General features: G+C 44.7%; 1 protein-coding gene across 1 annotated transcript in view; it reads left to right on the forward strand.

The window, feature by feature from the left end:
* Positions 1-1,747: 1,747 nt before the first annotated feature.
* ATP10A (ATPase phospholipid transporting 10A (putative)) overlaps positions 1,748-12,464 on the forward strand; it is a 109,001-nt gene continuing 98,284 nt past the window's right edge. The window contains exon 1 of the mRNA XM_059466680.1: positions 1,748-2,391. Within this exon, the coding sequence (XP_059322663.1) occupies positions 1,949-2,391 (443 nt within the window). The 5' untranslated portion in view covers positions 1,748-1,948. The remainder of the gene's footprint in view (positions 2,392-12,464) is intronic.

Below are 12,464 nucleotides of genomic sequence, written 5' to 3' on the forward strand. Positions count from 1 at the left end.
GTTTGTTCATTCCAGCTTCCCCTTTAAGTTAACCCAAGTGTAAGCAAACAAAGAAACAAACAAACAAAAAAAAACACCTACAGTAAATTGAAATTAGGAGGGATTTTTAAATTTGTCTTGTTTTTTTTTTCTCTTATAATTTTGTACTTTTCCCTTATCAACAATGGAGCAGACTTTGCAAAAAAAAAAACCAAACAAAACCAAAACAGACCAATTTTTCCTTTTCTCCATGCACTAACTAAAACCTTGTTGTGTCTATATTCCAAGAGCTGAGAAACCCAGGAAATCCCTGCTAAGTTTGAAGTAGCATCAGAAGAGTAGACAGCAGGATTAGTGGAGGGTTTGTGGCTTCACACAGTGCCAGTACCAGGTCATGGGCTGAACTAGCACTCACATAGTGCCTCAGGGGCTGAAAAGGGCTCCCAATTAACCGGACACTTCAAAGAGCAATTGCAAACATACTGCAAATGGGAGAAGGAAGGATGAAAACACAGCAGCACACACAATCAGCGAGGTTCGGGTAAAATGGCTTTCACTTCTTGGTCTTCATGGAATTTGCCATGGCAGCATCTGAGTTGTGGGACTAGGTACTTTCCCAAAAAATGCCCCAGTACTGTCCTGACCTGACCTTATATCGAGACTAGATGTTTATACTCTATGCCTATTTTCTGTGACAACAAGAAACATGCTGGCAGGTATGGAGGGCTTGCTTTTGTACTCAGTATGATCCCACCTTGGGATATCACAGGATCAGGACCAAGGGTCCCTCCATAAAATGCATCTGTGCTACAGGTTAGACACAGCCTGGAGTGATCTATGGATTCCCATATCCAAAGGGTCTGCTCTTAAATCCCAACCTAAAACCATGCAGTAAAGACTCATGTCACACCTAGCAGCAAAAATTTTATTTTTTTTATTATGCGTTTTTTAAATCTCTGCATTGATTCACTACATTTGTTCACTTGTGATTTTAGACTAAATCTTTCAATCTAAATTATCTTCTCTTCTGTATTTCTTGTCTATCCATCATGACCCATAACTGTATCTTTCTCCAGAAAGCGCAGAGCGTAAACCACAGAGCCAGAGATTGGCATTTCCAGTCCTTGCTGGTAAGACCTACCCTACCACGAGGGAATAGGAAAATCCACAGAGGCGAACGTGCGTTGCAGCACACCGCTGCCAGGGCGTGTGTGGAGGTGGCAGTGCCGAATGTTTTCCATCCGAAATTTCATTTTTCTGGTTCCCACCTGTGGGGCTGTCCCAGGCACCACGGCCGCCACCAGCAGCGCCGGCGCACCAGACAGACGTGAAGAGCGGGGAGATGTTGTGTTGTGGCTTCCAGGCTCAGCACGGGGATGGGTATCAACGTGGCACACGGATTCGGGCAGAACGTGGAGTTTCGCCCTGAGTCAGCCGGTAAAAACTCCCACCAGCTGTGCTGGGGCACCGTGGATAAAGGCCCGCGCGCAGCGCCGACGCTTCAGCGGGAATTTTCTCTTTCCCCGCTCGAACCTCTTTCCCCGTCCCACACGCAACTCAGAGTCAAAAGCCGCCGCTAAGTGCGCTGCCGGCCGTGCTCGGCGGGCCGGGCCGGCGCTCGGGGCAGCCTGAGCGCGGAAGGGCCGCTCCCGTTTCCCGCTGCCCCGGCCCGGCCCGCGGCACGCCGGCCCCCGCATCCCCCGCGCCCGGCACGGGAGAGGCCCGCGGGAGGAGGGCTCGGTCCCCCGCCTGCCCACGTCCCCTCCCCGGCCAGCAGGAGGAGGAGAAAGCGAGAGAGGTCCCGACAGAGCGGCTGGGAGCGGGTTCGAGAGAGCCCTCCTCCCCCCGCCCGCCCCCGGAGGGGAAGAGGAAAGGAGAGCCGTGGCGGGCGGCGGACGATGATAACTTAGGGCCGTGCCTGCCGTGGGAGCTGCCCGCCCTGCCCGGGTAGGACACCGGGGCGGCAGCGATGTCCCAGGGCACGGCAGGAGGAGAGGGAGCGCCCCAGGTGCTGCCGGAGGGGAAGGAGAGGCAGAGGAAGAGGAGGCGGAGGAAGAAGAAGGAGAGTAAGACGCGGCTGGTGCGCTCCAGCCTGCTGTTACCTGAGGCCGAGCCGGAGAAGTCCAAGGGGACGGTCCTGGCCTGCAACCGGCTCAAGACCACCAAGTACACGGCATTGTCCTTCCTGCCCAAGAACCTCTTCGAGCAGTTCCACCGCCTGGCCAACGTCTACTTTGTGTTCATCGCCCTCCTCAACTTCGTGCCGGCCGTCAATGCCTTCCAGCCGGAGCTGGCCTTGGCCCCCGTGCTCTTCATCTTGGCGGTCACCGCCATCAAGGACCTGTGGGAGGACTACAGCCGCTACCGCTCCGACAAGGAGATCAACCACATGGAGTGCCTGGTGTACAGCAGGTGAGGCAGAGAGGGTGCGGGCAGGGCTCGGTGGCACACAGCGCCGGGGTCCCGTCTGGCGCCAGCTCTCACAGGGCACTGGGCAGCTCCATTGTGGAGGCCTTTCGTTTCCACTTTAAGTGCAAAGAAGCTCCCAGTTCTCGTGGAACTGGTGTCTCCCAACTCTTAACTCAGAACCGCGGGAGTTCATGCAGTCCTGTACCTACAGGTGGACGTGAATCCGCTCTGGCTGGTGGGGTCTGGCAGTAAATCACTTTATGCAAACACTTCCCAGTGTGTGCAGTAAATTACACTCGTGTATAGTTTCAGGCATTAGAACTCACGCAGTCTGCTATTAAATCTTCAATGAGTGAAGGAAGGATGGAGGCCAGAGGCTTCTGAATTTTCATTTAGGTGTGTGAGATTTCATGACATGAAATTAGTAAACCCAAACTTTGCCTTTCTAAAGAATGAGCCAGTCTTTCCATTGAACATTTACTTCTAAGTGAATGTTTTTTATATATCATCTCAAGTGTCATCATTCACTGTGACTGCTATTTCCCAGTGCTTCTGATGAAGCATTAGGTCATTTATGTCCCTCAGAATTAGTTTTTCTAATGATCAGGGCAATACATTTAGAGCACTGCCTTACTGTTTGTAAATCAGACTGAAATGACGTTTGCATCAACATTTATGTGCTTAGAAGCCAGCTTTACAAAACTTTTGTTTTGCTTTCATCCAAGTGCCAGTCATCTCCTAGTAGTCTAAGGCTAAGGTTTCCTGGGGAAAGAGAGAAGAATATATTTTCTGAGAAAGCAGATTCAGTTTCATTTCTGATGCTTCTAAGTCTAAAAGAAATTAAACACGTGCCAAGAAACTTACACTCAGATTCCACAGACTGCCTGGGAGGGTCTTCTGGGCTGACGTAAGCATGAGACAGAGAGCAACTCTCCTATTGCAAGAAAGGCATGAGAAAAAAAATACACTGAAAAAGAACTCAGAAAAGGCTGCTTTTCCGACATCAGCAGACTCAGCTTGTTATTTCACAAACTGGTATCATGTAAGAAATTTCACCCAGGGATATTCCTCCACCAGTAGATATGCATGCATGAAGACATAAGTAAAATGGCCTTATTTCTGTAAACTAAACCAAAAACAACCCAGATAAGTCACACATGTAGTTGCTGCCAACCTGTGCCTTTGCCTAGTGCCTTGCTTGTCTGTAGAACTCTGAACACTTCTGGTGTTGAGGAAGATTGATTGCGGAAGGTCTTGTAAGAGGCTATTTATGCAGAAGGTAAAACAGTGATAATAAGGATGGTTAATCTAACCTTTTCCAAACAAAATCAGCTTAGAAATGAGCTCTTGTGTTTCCTAGGTTGAAAAGCACTAAGTGCCCAGTGCAGAAGATGTTTAAAATATTAACAAACACCAGTACTGGGATATTAGTTCTGGAATGTTTTTCCCCCAGCGATTTTCCAATCCCTCTCTGCTGCCAAAAAGTAGACGTGACTATGAGAAGAGGTGTACCTTTGATGTTAACATCACTTGAGGTCTTTTGTGAGTCCCAGCTAAGTGCACTACCCTTTGTCATGCTTGTGCTTTTACAGAGTAAGCCAGAATTGTTCCTTTTACTGCAGAGTTCAGATTGCTGCTGAGTGACACACAGATTAATTTGGGAGTGGTTTTCCTTTGCATTGGCATCAAAGGCCCATGTTGACCAAATCCCTGTGGGGCAGCAAACATGGAAGTGTGAGAGCTCTGTCACCTCTTCAGACACAGCTTTCTGGCTGGATGCAGAGCTGAATGGTGTGTGCTTACAGCCTTGCAACAGAAGCATGGTCCCCAGCAGCAGCTCACCCATTTTCACCTTCCAGCAGTCCCTAGGGAAGGCTTCCCTCCCACAACTAAAAAATACAGTCAAAACATGCGGTTAAAGTAATTTGCTCACATGTTTTTAATCTGCCCACTTTTTATTCTTTTGTAGCTTTTTATAAACTTCACCAAGTCACCTTTTTAAACACCCTCCAGCTCCAGTGAGCGAGATGAGACTAGAAACTTGCTACTTCTGCAGATAAGAGCTAAGATTCTTGCAAACTCGTGTGACGGGGTACCAAGATTGAGAGATTTGTATCAAGGTCATTGAAGTTGCTGGGCGTGAGTTCAGAAAAGCTGTTTTCTTAGAGAGGTGTCATGCCAGGAGAAACACAAGGGATTGATCCTGATATTTACTTTGTTTCCTTAGTCTCTTTGTTTCTGGAAGAATGTTGAAGCATGTCACGTAAGGAAGTAATAAATGACAGCTTTCTCATCAGATGGATTTAATGCTGATCCCTTATCAGTTTTACTACCAGACTGTCTCTCCCTCCCCCTACTTGCCACTTCCTTGTGGTAGGGGCAGACTTTGATGCAAATGCTGTCCTCGACAGAAATGCTGCTGTGGGTTAATGAACACTGCTGCAGTCCTGTGTTGCCCTAGCACTGTCAGGGAGCAGTAGCTCTTGCTGGTCAGCTGTTCATAGCTTGGAAAGAGGCCTTCTGCAAGATGGGATGTGTCTGAGTTCCAGGACTCTGTGCTGTGATGGGCTCCCTTTCCTGCCAGCTTTCCATACAGCTGCTAGAGCCCCCTCAAATACAGACTACAGCGTTCAGATGCACTGCAGCAAAATAACATTGAATTACAAGTCAGCAAATGGAGACAGGGACTTTGGCTTCAGCAGTAGAGAAAAGCCCTCTGTTTCATGTTCCATGTTGTTTAGTCATCAAGTAAGGATTCAGGTTGGATACTGTGTGTTCTGCCATGTATCCTTTTTATGTATAATCCATACATGCTTTCCTGGCTGCTGAAGTACCTGTCCTGTGTTAGATACAGGCAGCTTTTAGTGATGCAAAAGCTACAGGACAGAGAGAATGCAGGGATAGGCAGAGCCTAGGGCAGCTCATCAGGAGGAGGTTCTACTTGACTCCAGCAGTGTCCACTGCCTGGTGCTCTGGCACAGCCTGCACAGGCAGACCATGTCAAGAACTGGTCTGCTGGAAAATACTGTTCCCTACTCTGACTGCTTGACAGCTGGCCTTCTTCCTCCTGCCTGCCCCGTGGACTCAGATGACCCGTTCTCATACAGCCACTGCAGAATCAATGACTCCGTGGCTCAGAGTTGGCAACACTTATGAGACAGCAAAACAGCAAAAGATGATGCAACCTAAAGTAAGAAACTGACGAGCAGTGCAGCTTGTTTTGACAGAAAGAAGACGTTTTCAGTTAGGAATCCTGGATGTTGTGGGGAGTGGAAAATAGCTCAGAAGATTGTTGCTTTCTAGAGTCAGATGGAAAGGGAAAAGACCTGATTCTTTGAATAAATTGAAAGAAGCTGTTGAGTTTGAATTGGCAGCTTATGTCGAGGAGTGAAACACACAGGAGAATTGCAGACTTGTGTTGCTCTGTGATGGACTTTGCAGTCTGTCTATAAGAGCAGGCAGAGTTTTGAGGAAGGTTTCTTAGCCAGGAGGAGCTAATAAAGCCTCTTTCCAGAGGCCTTTAGGGCGCCTCTCTCATATGGCGATACAGAGGAAATGAGGCACTTACTTTAGGAGGATGGCTTCACAGGTCACCTAGAATTTCAATTCTATACAGGTGCTTAAGCTAGGAATGCTGGATGACAGCCAGAACTCTTAGTTGATTTAAATGGAGGGAAGTTACAAAGGCATTAGGGCCTAGCCTGCAGAAAATTGTTTTTGCAAACCTTTGATTACCTTAGTCTCCTCTCTTTGTTCCTCTTCCTCATTTCTGTCACCCATGGATTGAGTTGAAGACTGGAGATTACAAATTTGCAATCCTAACAGTGAAATGTGTGTTACTATCTTGGACTAGGGAGGATGGAAGGGTGATGTTTTCTTTGCAGTTATGTCGTCCAGTGCTCACCGGCTCTCATTGGAGTTGTGCATGGCACATGTAAATGTCTACTGTTAAATATTTGCTAGAACTGAATTTGTCACTGGGGCAGAAGCTCTGATTTCAGTGTGCTGTTACAAAATATGGTATATGTTTACATGACATGTAAATAGAAGATGAATAGTGGTAACTACAATCACAACAAATAATGGCACTTGTCCATCATGGAATTACATTTTATTGCTGTCTCAGGGCTGTGCTGGTGAAATAATCTCTGCTAACATTTTTCTATGAGCCATATGTTCAAAACCAAAGGGTTTTGCTTTTTAAATCTATTCTTTAACTCTTGCTGTGTCCATCAGAGTACTGCTAAAGAGTGTGATTCCTCTACATACTGATCAGAGAGTGATAACTGTTTCTTGTATCAACCTGTAACTTAGAAAATCCATGAAAAATTGCAGTTTATGACCGGATACTTGTCACCCCTGAGGTGTGGAAAAAGTTTAATGGGGCATTCAGACAGCTGTCAAAGCAGGCTGTTTTACATAAAATATTAATTTTTTTCTGCAAAACTGAAGGGGTGGAGAGCAGAGAGTTTGATGTGGGCAACATTTCATATAATTTCAAAAATACAGTCCCTTCTTCCCTTTGCCAACCCAGCTGTGAAAGCAATTCCAGCCTTAGAGGAAAAGGATACAGTAGTATTACCAAATCCTCACGAATGCACTGTAGATCCCACTCGTGGCCTCAAAAATAGCCAGATGATGACTTGCTTGCAAGCACTTCACTCTAAGGTGCCTTATTTTGTTAGCAACACCAGTCAAATTAGGTTGTATCTCCTACTACTACTGTAGTCAAGAGCAGGTTCTTGTCCCTAAATGTGCTGGCAGATAAGACATTTCTCAGTAGAGGAAGCAATTTTGTCCCCTGTCAAAAACACAAATGTCACTAGATGTGATTCAAAAGGAAACTACCTGGGATTACTCAGTTTCCTTTGTGAGTGAATTTGGTGTACAAAGAGCTGAAAGCAGGAAGTAGTGGCCTGAATCTGAACACTGACTTGAGTGTTCCTTCCTTGAGTTTCAGAAAGATGCATCTCTGTTCATTTTACTGTGTCTTTGTGCTTAACTTCAGTTTGAGCTAGGATGGCAGTGAATAAACTCAGTGAGCGATGTAGTAGAGGCTCCTCTGTTAGACTGATAGGGAGCAGTTTTATTCTGCAGTAGAGTTTATCCAAGTAGCAAGGGATGTCTGTGCTAATCTTCAGAGATGTAGCCAGCTGGAATGCACAAGAGAACCCATCTCTCTGTCCAACTGTATGTATGCAGTTTATTTGCTGTTCAGTGTAGGGTAAATTTTCTAAGTGCCTGAGCTTCCTTATAGGAAAAGAGAAATGCTTTACTCTTGTTGCTAAGCTCTTTCATTTGTATTGGATGTCATGAAAGCTGTTGTAGGCTGTTTCACATGCCTCTGGCTGACTGCCAAAGAAGATGCTGTTAATCTCCCCTGAAAGACCTGGTGATGTCCCCAAATAAATTTTTGTTGTTACATGCTGCCTCTCCGGAGAGACACCATAATCTCTTGTGCTAAGCAGACCACAGCTCAGAATTATAGGTGGCTACCTTGTGTGCAGATCTCCTTGCTGTTGTGTGTCTTTATTAACTTGAGATCATGATTATTGTTAGAGGTGGCCAAAGAATAGCAGCTCTATTTGATTCTGTCAGAGTGCATTTCCAAAGAGAGTACACAAGAGAAAAGAATTGCATGTACGGTTAAACTCTGCCTGGTATTGTGATTCCACCTTCCATGTGTCATGTAGTCAGCAGAACTGAAAACCAGAACTGAAACCCTTGACAGCCATGCAAAAATGAATATTTATGGAACTGCTTGCTAGCTAGCATGGCATAACTTAGCCAGGACATTCCTCTCACAAGCACATCAGTCCTCCAGAAGTAATAATTAGAGAAAGGAAGGTCCCTGTCACTGGGCAGGACTTTTACAGGTACCTGCTCCAGGCTTACACAACCCTCATGGTTGCTTACCTTGACACAGCACCAGGAGAAGTCCAAGTGCTGCATCTTCCTGCTGTGTAATCCAGCATGCTTCTAATTTGTGGGGTATTACTCTGTGCAAGAGCAGTCTCAGGGATATCTCTCGTGTTTCCCCACAGCACCAGGCCTTCTGGGAATGTGGTGCTTTTGCATATGGACACAGTAAGGTCAATGCAACTGAGAAGTCAAATGCACAGCTTCAGAATTGCAGCCAGTTTGCAGGATTTATGCTGTGCAGGCTTGGTATTAGCAATTGCATATATTGAAAGCAATGAAGTACATGAAAAGCAGAACAATTTCTTTCACTTCACTTAGTTGTGGAGGTGAACCAGTTTCCATGGCTTACCTTCAGCCTTAGTGTTCTTACTTTGGGAGTTGTCACTAATGTGGCTGTGGTAGCAGCCAGTCATGTTTGTACCCAGAAGAGATTCACAGCAGGAACTTGATTTGTACCCACCAGCACTGCCTCACTCTGTCTCACCAGAATGTGGAAGCAAGACAGATTCTCCATGCAGTGAACCAGGGAGAGTGCATTTCAGTGAATGGCATAAAGTGAGGAGCCTGCTAAAAACCGGGACAGTTGCCTCTTATGGGTAAATTTGGTAGTTGTGGGCAGAAGCTTCCTCTGTTGCACATCAAGCACAAAAGTTGACTCACTGCCAAAATTCAGCCACAATGAAAGCATACTTGTGAAAGATGCTAGCTTATAGCTTCTCCTAAGCAGGTGCTAGTGGTGGTGTGCAGGGGAGAAGAAATGCAAAGGAGGAGCATGAATAGCCCTAACATTGAGATCAACTGAGATAATGTACGTTTCCAAGTATATCTTTGATTCTGAAAAATCCGATAAAGCAAACCTCACATTTAGTTGGAAATGACCTGTATGTTTCTGAGCTAATTGGTTTTATCTTTGCTGTCTGTACAGGAAGTGGGAGTGAGGGGGCTTCAAAGAGCTTACAGTGCCTGTCAGACGTGAGCTGAGAGGAGCATCTTTCTCTTTTTTACTCTTTCAAGGATGCAGATACACAGCCTGTCCATAACAGGCTAGCCACCCAGCTAATAGAGTGTTCTGTCCTGTGAGCTGCTGGGGATAATCTACCCCTTTGGAGCTGTCAAACTACCATCTAGTTCTTTGCTCCAACAGGAGCAGTATTTTAACTGTTTTGGAACAGTTGCAGGTGAACATCTCTGCCATGGTTAGCCCACATCCTGGGCTGGTTAAAGGACAGTCCTGAACTGGCAAGGCACGTGTTTTCAAGGGTAGGAAACATCTTCCATCTCCAGTGCTGTTTTGGCTGACCACAATTTCTCAAGAGTGACAAGTAGGCCACTCTTCAGTTCAGTCTTCAGTTCAGTGGCCAACATTTGCATCATGCCCAGTCATTTTATAAACCCAGACTCTGCTGGAGATTTATTTTAATAGGCATGGAGGTCACTTGTTTTGTTTTTATGTTCTGGTTGTCTGGAAATAGAGACCTACTTCAAGGAAGATTTTAACTCCTTGACTGATAACTGACTTCAGTTCTTACATGTTTGTGCTGTCACATCAACACTGAGTGTGTGAACACTATTGCAGAATATTTGGTATTTCTGTATTTTCCATGGAGGTTTTAGTTTTGAATTTTTGACTAAAAAGAGAAAGTCCACTCTGAAGTGACAGTTTTTGTAAGCAGAGGTCTTTTATCTTCGTGTATTATCTTATGCTTCATGGGCTTTTTCTGGGTCTCACAGCCATATACCTATATCCTCAGCTCCTGTCTGTTCACCTTCCCACCTTCCAGTAGCAACATGAATATGCCTGTTTGGGCCATGTTAGCTGATTTTGTGTGTTCACTAGCAAGTCACTGGGAAGGTTGTTGTGAAATCTCTCAAAATATTGATGCCAACACAGGAAGGTCAGAACAGCAATCACCTTAATACATCTGTGAGTATGTTCTCAATATCTAGACATGGAATAAGATGCCTCAGAATATTTGCCAGTGAAGAAATTTTGAAATTTTAGCAGGCAGATTATCAGCCAAACACTTAGATATGCAGAAAGTTCATTAACTATGTTAGAAAGATGTAACCTGTTTTGAATAAAGTATAATCCTTCTAAGTTTGATCCCGCAGTTGTAGTGCATTATTTTTGCATTGGCCTACACTTATATTTGGAGGTTTGGATGATTCTTGTATTTTCTTTTCCTCTCTTTTTAGGATTCCCGTGTTCTCATTGTCAGCTTCTCCTTGCTCTACTTCTCTCTGCTGTATAACTGTAGAGCTGTGAAGCTAAAGCCTGATCTTACACCCTTTACCAGAATAAAGACATATATTGGTTTTATCTGCATGTTTGAGAGCATGTAGATCTTTCTTCCTTCACAGTCTTAGGTTCCAGTTTTATCAGAGAAGCATGGACTGGCATACCTATATCCCAACAGAGCCACTGATTTGCATCTTGACTCTTCTGCAAATGCCAGTAGTTGCTTTCCCAGTAAACAGTAGTGAGCCAATGATTGTAACTCCCTTGCAAGAAGCCCTCTTAAGTGCTAATGACGTTCTCTCTTACCTGACAAGGGTCTTTCCTAAAGGAATTTGTAATATTCTTTCTGGAACATGAGGTGAGATTTATGTCATGTGTCTTTTAGCTTAAAGATATAGGTCCCGTCTGACCACATCATCTACACTTGTGCCAAAATCCATGGAGAGCACAGAATGGTTTCAGGGAGGAAGGGGAAATCTTTCCAGCTTATTTGAGACACTTACCTTAGGTAAGTTTGAATCATGAGGTTCTTACCACACTCCAGTGGTGATACAGGTGAAGCTGAACTTGATGGTCACTTACACAGCTAAGTTTAGGTGAGATGAATCCCATTAGTGAACTTAGAGGGAATAGATTTTGCTTCCTCTCAATTAACACTGCCTACGATTTTATGACTGTAGAAGAGTAAGTAGCTTATCCTACTCAATATACTTAATGATTTATTTAAGAACTATTATTTGCGAGTGGGTAAGTTCACCTGTCAGGTGAAGGGGCTAACCAAATATCCACTGTTTCATCTCCTGCCACGTTCTGCCTTCAGCAACAGCCATTTACTTATTGTTTGTACCCATAAAATCTATCACAGTGTTGAGAAACAATATAAGATTAGATGTTGTCAATGAATAATTTTCTTCTTTGAATGACCGATTATATTTGCATTTCTGCAATGTTTGGAGTTTTTCAGACTGTCCTTACAATGTAGGGAATCTTGGTATTTTGGGGATCTTACTTGTTCTTTAACTTCTAAAATGCAGAGAGGTGTTGTGTTTGACATAATCATGGATGCCACAAGAATGAAAGTGGGGCTTCATTGTCAGGTGTCTCATAAATATCAGATAAGGCTTTTGGGTTTGCCCAGTAGGTTCAGATGTTCAGACTTGCAGGTGATGTTGCTAGGTGATCAGGGGTTCAATCAGAGGGATCAATGGCGAAATTATTCTGCTAATTTTGAGTACTGCTGCCTTACCTGTGGTTACCAATTTCTATGCTGGAATTTCAGTCTCCATTTATATAGGAGCACAGGCTCTTGCAGACATACCATGGAGCCATATAAGAGGTGCAGTGGCATAAGACATCATGCTGCTGTTTGCTATCTTCAGAGTCCTGAAGTCTGTTCATCTAATTGCAGCATTTGACACTCTGCTCTTCCTGATCCTTTTCGGCTTAAATATCCTGAATCCTATCAGGTTTTTCTTACATATATCCCTCATTTATTTTCAGTGTAGTTCCCTGCGTGTCTGCTTTTTTTTGGATCCTGGCTGTGTGGAAGCTCTTCTTGCTGTCAGATCCTGTGGGAGCTTCTTAAATTCAGGCTCAACAGAAAAGCCTGAAGGCAGCCATCAGTCTAGCAGTGCTGATGTTCAGTCTGCTACATCCAGGTTCCAAGAGTCCAATTTAAAGTCTGTAATAGACTTTTAGGGACTGAACAATCCATGACATATCTTCAGTTTGAGGAATACCACTGTAGACTGATATCTGCCACAAAAGTGTGTGTGAGACCAGTAAGAGCAATCTGCACAGAATATTGCACTGCAGGACACCCAGACTGACAGTGTATCTCTGCATGTAGAGCTAACAAAGCTAGCTCTGAAATATAGTCTAGGTTGGAAACCAAACGACCTGTGGATTTTTTTTG

This window comes from Ammospiza nelsoni, chromosome 2, assembly GCF_027579445.1.
Source record: "Ammospiza nelsoni isolate bAmmNel1 chromosome 2, bAmmNel1.pri, whole genome shotgun sequence".
Taxonomy (NCBI): domain Eukaryota; kingdom Metazoa; phylum Chordata; class Aves; order Passeriformes; family Passerellidae; genus Ammospiza; species Ammospiza nelsoni.